Raw genomic sequence first — 17,317 nt, forward strand, 5'->3', positions numbered from 1 at the left:
GGAACAGTGCTCAGGTCCTGAGTTCAAGTTCCAGAATCATACACACAGATAGGCCCCCCCATACACACACACAGAGTAAAAAAAAAAAAAAAAAAAGAAAGAAATGGACTCTTAGTAATGACCAGTGTTTTGTGAGTGCTGAAATCATTTTGCCATGTTAGAAGACACATTTTCAGAAGAAGACATCTGGGAATATAAATCAAAAAGAAAACCCAAATCAGTGCATCCAGATAAGTGCTCAGAAAATATTCCAAAGGCTACTGAAAACGGGACAGATGGAAAATACCAATCAAATTGCAAAGGAAGCAAAAAAAGATCCCCAGAGAACGAAGAGAAAACGAAGGACCGTGGCATGTGCCTTGGGGAAACAGGTTGTCAGACTTCCCCAGCTTCTCCTCAGAATTCAAGTTGTAGAGATGGTCTCCAGCAGTCCCAAGACAAACAGAGTACTCCACGCAGGCACTGTAAGACTCACAAGAACAAACACGTGTCCCCAAAGATACGACCAGTTTATGATGGATACTGTCCAAACTGCCAGATGCCTTTCTCCTCTTTGCTAGGACAGACACCTCAGTGGCACGTTTTTGAATGTTTGAATTCTCCACCAGTCTCTGACATAGGTAAGATTATAGAAATGCTAAATTCCTAATCTGAAAAGCCAGCATTCGCTCAACCATCTCAATTCTCAATTCACGGTAACTCAAGGTAAGCAGCCAAAGTGAGACATTCTAGTCAGTACTGTGCTTAGAAAGAAAGTTGTAAACCTGAAAGTACTTTTGATGCATTTTATTTTTTCAAAAATGTTACTAAACATCTCAGTTTAAAAAAAAATTCATGTGCATTGAGCCTTTTAGTTTGCTAAGTACCTTCAGTCTTTTTATATATCCTCACAATCACCATATAAGGTTGGTGGTATTGACATTTTAGAGATAAGAGTTCTTAAAAGTTTAATAATTTTCTCAGCTTGTGAACTTTTTCTGGAACTGTGTAGAAAAGTATAAATCATTTTGGTTTCTAAATATGGTTGTGTTCTGCTCAACATGTTAGTCCACAGGACGGAATCTTAGATGATTTAAGATTCTCATAATAAAAATGTGCCAAATTACAGAAGTAATGCTAAATTTCTATTATCTACTATTCTTTTATCTTTAAAAGTAAATGTTATATTTAACATGGAGAAAATCTACATAGCCCATATGGAGACTGAATTACAATAAATATACTTGAGGTCTCCAAAGTTGTTTTGGTTTAAAGTTGTTTTGGGTTTTTTTTGAGAGAATAGCCAGGTGCCAGGTAGCTCTACCTGAAACCTTAGGCTGAGATCTGAGGATTTTAGTTTGAAGTCAGACTAGGCAGAAAAGTCCATAAGAGTCTTACCTCCAATTAACCAACAAAAAGCCAAAAGTGGAGGTGTTGCTCAATTGGTAGAGCAGCAGCTTTAAGGGAAAAAGCAATGTACAAGCTCCACTCCCTGTTTTCAAGCCCCAGTACCCGCCAGAAAAAAAAAAAAAAGATGATGTAAAAGTATTTTGCTTTAAGGTGAGAGTTAGTAGCTTGTAAAAACATTTTGGATTAGGTGTTAATATTTCTTTTTTCTGGCAGTATGGGGTCTTTGAACTCAGGACTTGCACTTTCTTAAGCAGAGGCACACTGTTGCTAAGCCATACCTCCAGCTTTGATTTTTGCTCATTCTTTCTGATATAGGGTCTTGCTTCCAGCCTAGTTTCAGTCCGGAGATCTATCTGTGTCAGACCTCCAGGTAGTTAGAATAATAGGTATGTGTTACCACATCTAGCTCATTATTGCAAAAGCATCTTGAAAACTTTTCTAACTGGGCTGGCCTGGAACTGTCACCCGCCAATTTGAGCCTGCTAAGAAAGCAGGATTACAGGTGTGAGGCTCAGGGACCCCGGAAAGTGTTGGTATTTTAATGCTGGTATTTTGATTGTGCAGTTAGCAATTGCTAGTGTTAAAAGTCCTCCAGGGAAAACGAATAGTTTTCCACCTGCAGGCTAAGTTATAGTGCTAAGTTTATCAAAGATGATCTTGTAATACTCTTTTTCTTTCCTTCACTGAAATTTCCAGAGTGCCCTGATGGTTTTTTGTGTACTTCGACATTTCCGTCTCATTATAAGAAATACACCCACTTCCTGCTTGCTCAAAAGAGGGATAGCAAGGAGCCTTTTCTCATTGTGTCACCTGCATCAAGTGGGAATATCTGTGAGACAAAGCCTGGCTTCGTTTGTAACCTTGAAGAAAGATGGTCTCAGCATCCAAAGCAAACTGGGAACTTAGGAAATGTTTCCAATGGTTCTTTATTGATATCCCAGTGTCCAAAAAGGTCTCAGCTTCTAACTGACAGTAATCAAAAGATTTCTTTATCCGCAAATTCTAAAACACCACCACAGGTTCCACAGTTTCCAGAATTTAAGAAAGACAAACTGGTAGGCGTTGCTTTGCCTCTGAGTACGGAGGAAGAAGTGGACAACCAAAGCAGCACAAGACGCACAAGCTTGTCACTGCCAGAAAATGCCTTTGACAGCTGCGAAATCTCCTATTCTCCACTTCAAAGTGATGAAGAAACTTATGATGTATATGAAAAGCTGGATGAGTCACAGCAGGAGCTATTTTCTACTGAAAGCTCTAAAGATGGCAGCCTTGAGGATGACAGCAGCTCTGCTGACTTGGAAAGTCTGCCTGGTTCCTCCCTGAAGGACCCAGAAGAGAGCTGCTCCCAAATGAATCTCTTCCCAACTCAAGATGAGTATAGTGAAGAATTGTATAACTGCAGTGTTCTAAGTGCTTCATCTCAGCTCACCTCCCAGTCTGAGAGCAGTATTCCACACAATGAATCCACGTGCACTGATGATTATTTTTTGTTGTTTGCACCTGCATTAAGAGGACAGCTTCCTCTTAACTATCAAACAGCTAACACATACCCTAATGAGCCACAGTTTCACACATCTCAACCAGATAAACAGAAGCAAGTAGTTGAAGAATCAGCTGTGTATAATCAAGTTTCTTTGCCATTACTTAAGAGAAAGACATCAAAACCTTTCAGAAGCCAGGGAGACCATCCAACCCAAAGGCAAGCTAGAGAACTACCAAGTAAGAACAGTGCCAAATCAGCATGTGTCTACAGAAAGGCCTCAAAGGGTATGCTAGATGGTAAAGCTTTAAATACAGAAAAATATTCTAGTACACCCACTAAGTCTTGTTTCCAAACATCACCCTCTGCTCCTAAGTGCCATGCAAGCCAGCCTTCTACCAAAGTAATGAAGCAGATGGACATAGGTGTGTACTTTGGACTTCCACCCAGAAGAAAAGAGGAAAAATTGCCCAGGGAAAGTGCATTAAAAGGGACAGACACGAGTCTAGGTGTAAGTCCTCACGAAAAGAGGTCCGGGCAGTGCAAGAGGAAAGCAGAAAAATCTTTAAGTGACTTAGAATTTGATGCAAAGAACTTAAGTAAGAGTCAGCCCTCCATGGAACTCTCTGGGGAGAGATCACCTCGGCGAAGAAAGAGACATAAAAAGTCACATTCACCCCAGGAAGGAGCTCATCAAAAGAGATGGGGTCACCTTAGTAGCAGAACTGAAGCTGGAGCAGTCCATTCAAATGCAGACAGAGTCTTTGTGAAATCAGCCTGTGGCAGGCCACAAAGAAGGAATGTGAGAATTCCAGACTTATCTGGTACTGGAGAGCTAAGAAAAAGGGCTTGTCCATTCTATAAGAAAATACCTGGTAAGTTGAAATATCAATGCCCAGTGAACCAACAAAGACATAATGTATCTTAGCTCTGTATCTACTATTCAAGGGTGTATTCATGAAACAGTCCTTAGTACTATCTATGCTTTTTTTTTTCTTTTCATGAGCCTCTAATGTGTTGCTTTGTCTGTTTTTACTTACTTTAGTTTTCATTCTTTGCACCTTTCTTAGAAAACTTGTTAACCATATTCTGGACAAAAGTCACCTGTTAAGTAGATATTATAGACTACTCAAAGACTAGCAATTGGGATACAGCTTACTGCAGCAGAAAAAAGGTCATCCCTAACTACAGTAAAAGTTAGTGCTTCAATGCTTATGAGAAATATAAAGTATTAACCAGGTACTGGTGGCTCATATCTTTAATTCTAGCTATTCATCCTATCTGTAGGATCACAATTTGAAACCAGCGTAGGTAGAAACTTACTTTTTTTTTTCAATTAAAAAGATGGATTTATTGGGGAAGTAAAAAGTATAAAACTTAGAGACTTTTATCTTCAAAATACCCCCAAAAAGTGTGGTGGTGGAGAGGGAGGGAGAGATTAAGTGGTACTCTAAGGCTGTGTTCAAACTCCAGTATTGCCAAGAAAGAAAAGAAAGAAGGAAGGAAGGAAGGAAGGAAGGAAGGAAGGAAAGAAGGAAAGACAAAGTACTAAATAGTTCAAAGAAGGAAAATATGACAAGGTGTACATATCATAATATTTATCAGAATATTTTTAACATTAGAACTGGGTTTTTGTGCCTTTTCCTCTTGTAATTTCTCATGCCTTCACAGATGAGTTTATAGAAAAATTTGTAGTGAAATGAATTTTATTGCTCAAGAGACCAAAAACTCTTTTGAGAAGAATAAAGCGGGCAAAATAGACTTGATTTCAAAAGATTTTTTTTTTGTCAAAGTGCTTTATCAATTTATAGATCCATAATTTCCAAATGCTTACATAGAAAGTAGCATTTTTTATTCAATAATTATTGTGATTAACTGTTTTATACTGTTAAGTGCCTAAAACAAGTGTTCCAATTATTGATAGACTCAACAGAGTTCTGGTGTTATGTTTAGTTACTTGCATTATGCCTGTCAGCACTTAGATATTTATATCTTTCATGAACACATTGTGAAAGACTTTGTGAACTTTTTTTTTTTATTATTGCTTCTCTAGGTAGATTTTTTTTTAAATTCTGCATTATTGGGATTTAAACTCAAGGCCTGGTGCTTTCTAGACTGGCACTCTACCACTTGAGCCGCGTCTCCTGCCCTTGGGTTTTTGTTGGTCAATTGGAAATAGAGCCTAAGGAACTTTCTGCCCACAGTCCTGCGGATCTCAGGCTCCTGAGTTGCTAGGATTACGTAACTGAGCAGCTAGCACTTTCTCTTTAGGGAGATTTTTTAAAACATTTTATTTTCTTCTTTTCACTCTCTTTTCTTATACCCTGAAGTGAAATTCAAGCACTGTTGTTTATGTCTTACTTCATTCTGACTCTTTGAAAGGCAAATACTTTTATGAAATGCAAGATTATTTTGACTGAACCATTTTGGTCTGTTAGGAAGTATGTAAATATTCCCCCCATTGAGAATTTCTGGATCTAAATTTAGTGGTCCTAAACTATTTTACTGTTGATGTTTTAGGTACTATGCAAGTATCACGAAGGTATTAAGTGAAACCAAAGTAATTGATTTTAGCTTAGTGTCTTTTTATATTTATTTTTGCAAGGTATTCACAAAAAGGAATTCTCTATACTGGGATACTTAATAGAAATTTTACAGGACTCATTCTCATCTTTAGTTAAATTTAGATAGATAGAATTCGAAGACATGAGAGATTGAGGCTCAGTGTCATCCAGCCAGGACTCTGTTAACTTGCTCGTTATGCTCTGGTGGCATTTCATTGCAGGTACTGGCTTCACAGTTGATGCCTTTCAGTATGGTCTGATTGAAGGATGCACAGCCTACTTCCTCACACATTTCCATTCTGACCATTATGCTGGGCTGTCTAAAAGCTTCACTTATCCAATCTACTGTAGTGAGGTAAGTTTCAGTCTTAAATTCTGACTATGTAGAATTCTGTGAATTTCTAAGCAATTTGGTTTTTTTAAAAAAAGAGAAGACTGTTAGTCATATCATTCTACTAGGGAAGGTATGAGAAAATTGGTTCCTCATGTAAATTCTAAAACCAGATGTTAATAGTCCAGCTTTTAAAAAGTATATTTCACATTCTGTTATATACTTATCCCTCCCACATAGCTGGGACAATGGGACATGCCACCTTACCCAGCTTATTGTTTGAGATGAGTCTTGCTAACTTTTGCTTTGTAGTAGTCTTCCTTGATCTCTGCCTTCTAATTAGCTGGAATTACAGGTCCAAGCCACCTTACCCAGCACACAACCCACACTAGAATGTAGGTGTCTGTATCCATAGCCAAGCAGAAGAAAGAAGGTTCTAGACAGTTTGTGTAGGCATCTAGGAATTATGTCTAACTCAGTCTTAGAATGGCAAGAACACAGAGACTCCAGGACATAAATCCTACAGCAGTGGACAAAGGCCAGACGACTAAAATTTTGTGCCTCTGGTTGGGAAGGATGAGCTTTTCATATGTGAAAAGCTAGTCAGCAGGTGAAGGGGAGACCGACGGTGTTCAAGTAGGGGAGTGACCTGTTATTTTAGGTGTAAGGGGCTTGCTTACATGTAATCAAAGTGGGAAAACAGAGATAGTAAGATGCTATGGTTTTATTTACTTATTTATTTTATTTTTTGTCAGTGATGGGGCTTGAATTTAGGGCCTGGGTACTGTCCCTGAGCTTTTTCGCTTAAGGCTAGCACTGTACCACTTTGAGCCACAGCACCACTTCCAGATGTTGTGGTTTTAAACTGGATATAAAACATAGTGCTCCCTTAGTGTTTACTTTATCAGTAAGTAAATACATCCTGTCTTGCAGGTAACTGGCAATTTGTTGAAGAACAAGCTTCACGTGCAAGAACAATATATCCATTCACTGCCAATGGATACCGAATGTACAGTGAACAACATCAAAGTTGTTTTGCTTGATGCCAATCAGTGAGTGTTCAAGTTGCCTTAATAGCCCATTTAAAAATATTCTAGAAGAAAACACATTGGCATGGTTAAGAAACATCCTCAGAATTAATTTCTCGAAACTTGAATATACCATGTTTTCACTTTCGGAAGAAAGAATGTGCCCAATTGTAGAACTAGAGATGAGAATTCTCTGTTATCCAACCCACTTAATATCTAGTTTAAACTTCTACCCTTGACATATGGGACTCCATTTCATTTTTTAAGACTACTTTTGTTAATGCTACTGTTCCTCAAAAGATAGTCTTTTGCCATGTTCATTAATGTTTTAATACAAGTTAACAGCCTCCAGGCTGGAGTAGATATTCACTTAGTTTAGATATTCACTTAGTGAATGGGCCTGTGCTCCCCACCCCCACCTCTAAACTAAATTCTTAAGGTTTGGATGTTAAAGATTTGTAAGATTTTTTTCTTGGAAATGGTTTCTCTTCTCTTCCCTCCTTTCCTTCTCACCATTCATGTTGGCAAAACACAGCTAACAGCTAGACTTCTTTCTGGGACATTAGTCCATTAAGAAAGAAGTAAGGCTACGTTTAGTTTTCCTTAAATCCAGGCCAATACACTTTCTTTTGTTTTATTTACAGTTTTGTGTGCTGGTTTTGGTGCTATTTTTTTTTTACCTTGTGCCAATACTGGGGCTTGAACTCAGGGCCTCTAGCTCTCACTCAGCTTTTTATACTCAAGGCTAGAGCTCAACTACTCAAGCCACATCTCCACTGTGCCTCTTTGCTGGTTCATTGGAGATTAAGAATCTTATGGATGTGTCTGCCCAGATCTTCATGAACTATGACCCTCAGATCTCAGCCTCCTGAGTAGGATTAAAGATGTGAGCTAGCAGCACCTAGCCACGATTTCTTTTTTGATTGCCAATTTGAGTTCTGATTTTTTTTAAGTTAACTTTTTGAGGGTACTCACCATAGATCACACACTTGGCATGAACTCCCTGAGGAAGTCTATGCATCAGGCATACAAAGAGTCAGTTATTGTTGTCGTTGTTATTTATTATTATTATCATCTTTAAGTAGTTGAACAAAGGCTCTCATTTCAATGCTCATATCTGACTTTTGGGGAATGTGAAGGGTTTTAGCAATTCATACTTGGTGAGGGAGTCTTCTTCCTGCACATGAGCTCTTTAATGATGTAAATTTCCTCGAGTTGAAGCATTTCATTTGCACTAGTACAGGCTGTGTACTGTGGTCCACTAATGAAGTATTACCTTGTCAGCAATGAAGTAAGTATCCTGCCTCAGGTGCTTTGTCTATGTAACAAATATTCCTCTTCAATATTGCATTCAGTTGTCCAGGTGCGGTCATGATCCTTTTCTGCCTTCCTAATGGTGCTGTTGTGTTGCACACTGGAGACTTCAGGGCGGATCCCAGTATGGAGCGCTCTCTCCTTGCTGCCCACCGAGTGCACACGCTGTACCTAGACACCACGTAAGTGAGTGCACCACAGTGCTCCTTTCTAATGCTCCCTTCCAGGGCTCCCTGCTCTCCACATGGTGTTTGCTCTGAGTTTTAGGAATAACTTAAGCATTTGCTTAGGTAATTAGAATGATGGCCTCTTGCCAACTATTTTTTAAGGCCATTTATCAGAAGAATACTGTTTGAAAAAAATATTTGCTAAAGGGCAATTACAATGACCATATGTTTTAACAGACTACAGCTTATTTTTTAATTATTTTTGAAAATTTCAATTTGAAGACTTATAGAAGGATACTGTTATTGAAAAGAAGAAAACATTGGGGGCAAATTTAGGAGCACACCCTTTAGATTATTTTTCCAAAGTATGCATGTATTAAATATTAATTAAATGTCTAATATCTAATACATATCTAATTAAGTATGTAATTAAATACTAGTATTTAATTGCATGCATATATACATATTTTTCCTCAGCTTTATTAAGGTATAATTGAAAGATAACATTTGTCTAGATTTTTGATATACAGTATGATATATGTTAAAAGTAATTATTAGAAGTCAGTTATATTCACTATTTTTTTAATAGTCAATTTGCCAAATTTGAGAGGGTGGCAAATAGCCACCTTTTCAAAGGCAAATTTAGTTTGGTTGGTATACAGTAGTAAAAGCTGGTTTCCCCCACATCCAGTGTTTTCATGATAACTCATTTTTCCCTTCTTTAGTGCATGTTCTAAGTATAGAAAATTGGGAAAATACATTTTTTAAGAAAACTTGATACATAGTTCCATTCTGAAGATACAGTTATAAATATCTGTGGGATTTTTACAAGCAAAAAACAATTTCCCCACTTTTCAGGTATCTCATTAACAAAAACAGTTTTGAAAACTAGAAGAAAATATGCTTATTTGGTGTTTGTAATTTAGTCCATTTCAAGGAAGTAGTATTTATTTTTCATTTCAACACATAGATAGGTAGTATCCGAGGGTCAAACTTCTACTGGTTGTTTTTTTTTTCATTTGTGATATTCCTGAAATAATACATGTTCCTCTGTGTGTGTGGAAGAAGAGATGACATCAACACTGTGAATCTTAAGGGTTCAACTGGAAATGCATTAAGTTCATTATTACTTTCTTATTTTGATTTTTGATTAAATGAAAATTCGGTAGTTCAAATGTAGTCTCCATCAGTAAGTGTTTTCTTTGATAGTGATTGGGATTTAAATATATATATGTATATATACATATATATGAATGTATAGGAAGTGGCACTTGAGCCACAGTGCCACTAGCCTTGAGCTGAAGAGCTCAGGGACATCCCCCAGGCCCAGAGTTCAAGCCCCACGACTGACAAAGAAAGCAATTATAAATGTGTATATACATGTGTGTATGTGTGTATATGCATATATATATACATATATAAGTTTATAATCCATAGGTAAAATAGCTACCTGGCTGAGAGTATTCTTGGAAGGAAAAAAACTCAGGAGTTTGAGACCAATAAAAGAAATATAAATTGAAAATTTATCATAAATCAACAATACCAGTTACAGGTATTTGAATACCACTAAAGGAGGTAACTGCTGTAGTTTTAGCACATTGTACTGCTGCTCTATGTAATTTGCTAAAATAGCACCCAAAGAAGTCTGTAGCCTCTTGTTCGTTTATGACACACTGCGTTTCCTTACTACAGATATTGCAGCCCAGAATACACCTTTCCATCTCAGCAGGAGGTTATCCAGTTTGCCATCAACACTGCCTTTGAGGCTGTAACTCTAAACCCACGTGTTCTTGTTGTCTGTGGCACCTACTGCATCGGAAAAGAGAAAGTCTTCCTAGGTGGGTGGTGGCCGTATCTAATTTACATTAATATATTATAAAGATCATATTCTTTTTGCATAAAGCCTTTTCAGTCTCTATTGATAATCATTTCCTGAAATGATCCACTATGACCTTTAAAGTTGAAGGCACACTTGACAACATTTGATTCGTTTCAACTGTAAAAGGCTTAATTTTATGGAAACATTTGATAAGTGTGTTTATTATGGCCTTTGTGTCTATGAGATGTTTATAAGCAAATGTCCATGCCACATTGTTACTTGAACTTTGGAGGCTGACTAATGCATGATTGTCTTGCACCATTCTTCTAGGATAACCATCAGTTGATTTTTTCAGGGAACAGGGGTGACAGTTGTTGCTCAGTGACACCTGCATACATTACCAGAATTACCTAGTACTGTACTGTGCTTCTAGAGTGCCTTCTTTTCACTGTGGCCAGTATGGTCACATTACGTAAAATGTATTCAAATATGAAGTGATATAGCGAGGTCTAGTTCCTTTCCTCCTTCTATCCCTGTCCATCCATCTTCTACCATTTTAAACAATAGGCTTTAAAAAAATTATTCAAATTTCTCAGTTTTATCCACACAGCTAACCAACAAAACAATCTACACATTTGTCTATGTTACAGTAAAAATATGAATGTGTTTAATTTAATTTTATTGAGTGAATTTGTATTTTAAAATTGGGTTAAGTAGTAACTGTTTTTTTTTTTTAAAAGTTGTAATTTTACCTGATTTACATAATGTTTAACCTGTTTCTTTGCATACAGCCATTGCTGACGTTTTAGGCTCAAAAGTGGGCATGTCCCAAGAAAAATACAGAACACTGAAGTGCCTCAACATACCAGAAATTAATTCTGTCATCACTATGGACATGTGCGCCTCTTCTGTCCACCTTCTCCCAATGATGCAAATTAATATTAAGGTGAGCATCTAGGAGACGTGACCTTAGGGTGACCCAGAAAAGGTAACCTGATGATGGTGACCTGGAGTCCCATCTGACCTGCAGTGAACATCTAGGAATGAAATGATAGTAGATTCACCTACAGGAAAACCTGCCCTACAAGGCTGGGAATATGGCCTAGTGGCAAGAGTGCTTGCCTTGTAAACATGAAGCCCTGGGTTCGATTCCTCAGCACCACATACATAGAATATGGCCAGAAGTGGTGTTGTGGCTCAAGTGGCAGACTGCTAGCCTTGAGCAAAAAGAAGCCAGGACAGTACTCAGGCCCTGAGTTCAAGGCCCAGGACTGTCAAAAACAAACAAACAAAAAAAAACCTTGCCCTACAAAATTTTTCAAGGGACCTTTTGCTTTTAGATATTTTTTAGTTTATGTAACTCTGCCCTTCAGGAGTGTCAGAACTAAAGAACTAGCATATGGGAAGGAACAAAATGGAAAAGTATACAGCTATGTGCTCATCCAAACCTATTTCAGGATCATTTTCTAGATCCTTCTGATGAAGGGAGAAATGAGTAGAGAATCCCAAGTTCTCACTTTTCTTTGAGTCTTTTTTTTCCTTTCTTTTTTTTTTTTTTTTTTTTTTTTTTTTGGTCCTGGGGCTTGACCTCAGGGCCTGGGCACTGTCCCCTAGCCTCTTTGTGCTCAAGGCTAGCACTCTACTACTGGAGCCACAGCGCCACTTCTGGCTTTTTCTGAGTTGTTTTTGGAAATAAGAGTCTCACAGACCTTCCTGCCAAGTCTGGCTTCAAACTATGATCCTCAGTAGCTAGGATTATAGGCATGAGCCACCAGCTCCTGACATCTATTATGTTTTAACGTTAAGCTTCTAAAGGTCGGCATATGTTGAAAATTTACTTCCTAGGGTTAAATGGAGTTGTGAAAGTTCATCGTGACAAAAAATTCTGACATTAAGGCCAAGTTACAAACTAAAATACGCATGATATAGGAAGTGGGATATGTCACTGTGGTTAGAGTTATTCCTCAGATTTAATCACTACAGTTTATTCCATATACTAACATTTTGATACCTGCCAATGGAATATATGAGAGCTGTGGATTAACTTTGATTTAGAAAATAAAACACAAGGAAAGGTATTGTTACTTTGGCTGTCATTTTTGTATTGTAACTACACTATTTCTTTTGCTTTATGTATTTATTTTATTTTATTTTATTGGATAAAGTCTAATATTTGCCAGGGACAGCTGTGGGCTGCACTCTGCCTACCTTTGCCTCCCTTGTAGCTGGGATTACAGGCATGATCTACCACACTCAACTTATTTGTTGAAATGTAAGTCTTGATACCTTGAACCTAACAGTCTATTCCTCTTGGGTAGCTAGGGTTGGCTGGCCTTATGAAGTGACTTTTATGAAGTCTTTCAAAATAGGATACTGATTACTGTGTCTTAGTAATAACAACATAGTGAATAAAGAAAATGAATATTTTAGGTATATTTCTTAAATCTTAAAACATTAATGGAAATTCTCTCTGGTATAGCTACTCCTTACTTCATGAGATTGAGGTGAAAATTTTTCTTACCTATTACTTGTGTATGTAATCCATAAAAATTTCAGACACACTCACACCATAGTTTTGTCCAGAAGTGTTCAAGCCAGATTTGTTAACATATTTTAAATTTGGGAGGCATCTAATTCAAGTGAACACTAATGAGATGTTGATTAATCAGTCCTAAGAATGAACTTCCTTTTCCTCAGGAGGGTGAGCATAACACTATTATTTTTTTACAGTTTTTTTCTACTAACATAGTTTGTAGAAGAGTCATGTGTTGTAGAAAGCAGAAGGTGTGCAAAAGTGTAACATAACTCAGAGCAATCAAAGAAAGAAGAAAGGTAATGGGACAAATTCAGCACCTTTGGTGGACATGCAAGAGTTGTGTCAGTGAAGTGATGTAGGAAGGGCCCAGATGGCAGAGAGCTAAGCAATGAAGGTATAGCCATGTCCAGTAGGTATGCACAAGGGTACTTCATTAGTACCACCAAGAAGCTAATCAAAACCTTGGCTTGGCATCTTCAAGAATCACTATAATAAGGAACAAAACACCAGGACATGGAGAGATCTGGACCCTCGCTCTTGGCTAGTGGGATTGGACAATAGTGTCCCTACATTGGAAAAAGTTTGGTAATTCCAGTCCTGGGTATATTCTAGGCCTGCCCATACAGTTGAAAGCATCTGCCTCCACAGAACTGTGTTCATAGATGCTTTATCTATAATAGCAAAAGTGCCAATCAAATAGTGAGTGATTAAATAAAATTTGATAGATCAGTGAAACAATATTGATCAATTATAAACAGATGAAGTTCTAGTACATGCTACACTATGAATGAATCTTGAGAACATTCCACCAGGTGAAAGACCACACTCAAAAGGCTCCACATTGTATGGTTCCAGGCATATGAAATGTCTACCCAAAGTCAGGCAAGAATTATACGTTCAGGTAACTGTAACTCAAGTTATTTAAGAACTCATTTGTTTTAAGGATCTAGAAATGTTCATTGTGAATATTTTTAGGCTAGTAATTTAGACTGATTTTTACTAACCAGAATAGCTTTTGAATCTGAAAAAGAATTCTGTTAAGATGACAAAACCATTTCTTTCCACAAACTGGATAACTAAGTGGATTACCAATAAACAGAAAGAAATGGTGATTCAAATAATTATCTAGGTTAACAATGTTATAATGTTTTAGCACATTCAACTGATCTAAATCAGAGGTTGAAGACAATCTCAAATCACATCTATGACGTTGGAATGAACTAGATAGAATGAATGACAATAATTATAATAGTATTTCAAAGGCTTCACACATACTTGGAGCAGGTGTTTACTGTCACCATGTCAGGCTTGTTTGTTGAAAGGAGATCTCACTAACTAATGGATCTGGTCTTGGACTAAGATTCTCCCAATCTCCTTCCAAATAGCTGAGGTGGAAAGTGACCCCTAGATGGAGAGGGTCTAGTCACAATTTATAAGAAGAATGTGTTACTTCCAATTGTAATGGCATGAAGAGTTTGAAAACCAATCATTTAAAAGATGACAAGACTAAACACCTGAAAAGAATCATTTGTCCTAACAGCCTATGTCTGTGTTGAGTATACTGCAACTCTTATAAAACTGTTTCTGTCTTCTCTCTGCTCCGTCTGTATTCTCGGCATAAGTTTGCACTGATGATTATTTACTGTTGTTATTATTAGTGTCCCTATGTAGCAGGATTTGGAGTGGGGGTTTTATAAATATTTTATTAATAGCTTGTTTACACATAGCAATTTTGTTCAGAGTTGCTTCCTCATACTTCTTCTCAGACAGTCCCTAAGCTTGTTTAGATAAAAAAAAGGAGAGAAGATTTTATGTACTTTATTCAATGATTTTTATTTCTTTACAAGCTTGGCAAGCTAATCTAACCACGTGAAGAATCCCCATGTTGTACCACTGTAACATCTTTAATCACTACACTTAATTCCACATAACCCATCCCCACTGACGGTTAAATTGTTATGCTATTTTTATTCAACAGGGTTTACAAAGTCATTTAAAGAAATGTGGTGGGAAATATGATCAGATTCTGGCTTTTCGACCTACAGGATGGGCACACTCCAACAAACTAACTAGTATGGCAGATGTTACTCCCCAGACCAAAGGAAACATTTCAATATACGGTATGATTACTTAATTATCTTACCTGTAATGTATGTTGTTACTCTCCATTTCCTAAATGTTGCTGTGTAATCAAGAGCCAAGGGGAACAAAGAGCAAACAAGTTACAAGTTCCAGATCTCTTCACAGCTCTAACCTGTGTCTCGTCCACTGCAGACTGATAACTAGGGACTGGGCCAGTACATGGGTGTTGACGAATACACTCCACTTCGTTTTTGTAATGACCTGTAGAGGGAACTAGAATTCTTGAAAGAGGAATCTGCACTTCTATACCGGAAGTCTAGGTGGCGCTGTTGTGGGGCTGGAAGCAGGAAGAAGACTTGGGGTTTTCATCTGGGGGAGGGGTGCCATGATGGCTGACCTCCTTCCGCCTCTGAAGACCCCAGATCTCACCAAACGGTGCCTTTCTGACCCTTCTCTAAGGGACAGTATCTTCCTTTTTAAATTTTTTTATGTACATCGAATTTTAACACTAAAATCTGCTTACTTCTCTAGAAATTAAGTCTCCTACTTGTCTGTTTTGCTAATGTCTTCCACATTTCTCTGAAATCCATCACTGAGAAAAGGGTTTAAAGGGAAAAGTTATTTTTTTTAAGTTATCTTTAAGTAGTTGTACAGAGGGGTAAAAGGAAGAATTATTTAAAAAGAAAAACATCCCAATTCAATAGGACTCTCTAGAAACAATATTATGTCTAAATATAAAAAAGCAAGAGGATTAATTTTTATTATTTATAAAAGATGTCACATTGGGCTGGGAATATGACCTAGTGGTAACTTGCTTGTCTTGCATACATGAAGCCCTGGGTTGGATTCCTCACCACCACACATATAGAAAAAGCCAGAAGTGGTGCTGTGGCTCAAGTGGTAGAATGCTAGCCTTGAGCAAAAAGAAGCCAGGGACAGTGCTCAGGCCCTGAGTTCAAGCCCCAGGACTGGCAAAAAAAAAAAAAAAAAGTCACGTTCTCTTATCAGAACTATAGCAGCAGGGAGTTTTTGACACGAATGCTCTAGGTAGCTTTTGTCTTCGATTATATTTTGTACTGGAGAATTTTTTTGTTTGACTTTTAGTAGCCAGTGGCGTTTCTTTGGTCTTACAGGAATTCCCTATAGTGAACACAGCAGCTATCTAGAAATGAAGCGTTTTGTCCAATGGCTGAGACCCCAGAAGATCATCCCCACTGTGAACGTGGGCACCTGGAGATCCCGGAGCACGATGGAGAAATATTTTACAGAGTGGAAATTAGAAGCTGGCTACTGACAACCGGGGACACGGGAGTGGTTAGGTGCCACTGCTGTCGTGGACACAGAACATGCTTTATGTGACAACCTCAGGAAGAGCACTCATTCGCTCCTGCTCATTTGTGTTTGAGTCACGTGTTCCTCAAAACCACTGAGAATAAGACTCCCCAGGAGCCCTCATTTCCCGTCCTTCTCCCCATGGAGACAGTTATTCTGCATTAGACCTTAATTTGGGGAAACAAAGGCAGGTTTGTGGACCAAAAAGAATTATGGTAATAGGTAGCCTAAGATGGGCAGTATTATATGTAAGTAATTATGTATCTTTAAAATTATAAAATTAACTTTTATATAATAAATATTCCTAAATAAAAATGAATACAAAGCTTGCTATAATGTCCTTTGGCAGTTTTTGCTTTTATATACAATTTAGTTTTTTAGAACAATTTTAGGTTGATAGCAGAATTGTGCAGAAAGTGCAGTTCCACCTATTCCCTACTGTTGAGGCCCATATGCTCCCTGACTATACACATTTACAGCCTCCCCCATTGCTCCCCTCCAGAGCAGCCCATGTATTGGTGAACTTACATTAATGCATTCTAGCCACCCACAGCCCACATTTTACATTGGGGTTCACTGTCAGTGTTGTACATTCCTTGGGTTTTGACTAAGGTATAATGATACCTACCATTGTAGTATTGTACAAAAATTTTACTTCCATGAAAATCACTGTGCTCTGTACCCATCTCTTCCATAACCCCCGGTGACCACCGAGCCTTTCTCTGCCTTTTCCACAATGTCACATAGCTGGAATCATACAGTAGGTAGCATTTTCACTTTGGCTTCTTTCAATAGTATTGTGCATATAGGGTTCCTCCATGTCTCATCCTTAGTTCATTTCTTTTGTGTTGCATGCTATTCCATTATTTGGGACATGGCAAAATTTCTCTCACCAGTTGAAGGACATCTTAGTTGTTTCCAAGCCTGGAATGTACTCTAGAGCTCAACTGGACTCATCTGTAAACCTCCTAACCCCGGTGCTAGGGTTACAGGCATGTATTTCCATACCTGGCTTTATAATTAGAGTTATTTGCATGCATATGTGTGACCGTATGGGGACTTGGACTTAGGATTTGAAGTTCTCAGGTTTCTTGCTCACCACTGGTACCTGCTTGAGCCATACCAGCATTTTGCTGGTTCATGGCAGGTGGTATCTGGAGAATTTTCAGCTTGGAGTGGACTTGATTTGCTGCTGATATAAAACATGCAAAACCTCATTTAGAGACTGTAATGAATAGTTATATAAGTAAGTCACAACCAAAATTCCCTAGGCTC

General features: G+C 37.9%; 1 protein-coding gene across 2 annotated transcripts; it reads left to right on the forward strand.

The window, feature by feature from the left end:
• On the forward strand, positions 1-16,371 carry Dclre1a (DNA cross-link repair 1A). 2 transcript variants are annotated; one of them, XM_048338212.1, is made up of 9 exons: positions 1-620; positions 2,086-3,744; positions 5,655-5,788; positions 6,698-6,816; positions 8,148-8,288; positions 9,966-10,111; positions 10,884-11,038; positions 14,607-14,748; positions 15,844-16,371. In XM_048338212.1, exons 1-9 carry the CDS (start codon positions 155-157, stop codon positions 16,002-16,004), a joined length of 3,123 nt encoding a protein of 1,040 aa, XP_048194169.1. In that variant the 5' UTR covers positions 1-154; the 3' UTR covers positions 16,005-16,371. The 2 variants fall into 2 exon arrangements, 1 of the variants encoding a protein (XP_048194169.1); XR_007209852.1 differs by lacking the exons at positions 14,607-14,748; positions 15,844-16,371 and having other exon boundaries at positions 10,003-10,111; positions 10,884-11,020.
• The last annotated feature ends 946 nt before the right edge of the window (positions 16,372-17,317 follow it).

The sequence above is a fragment of the Perognathus longimembris genome, chromosome 2 (genome assembly GCF_023159225.1).
Source record: "Perognathus longimembris pacificus isolate PPM17 chromosome 2, ASM2315922v1, whole genome shotgun sequence".
In the NCBI taxonomy this organism is placed as follows: Eukaryota; Metazoa; Chordata; class Mammalia; order Rodentia; family Heteromyidae; genus Perognathus; species Perognathus longimembris.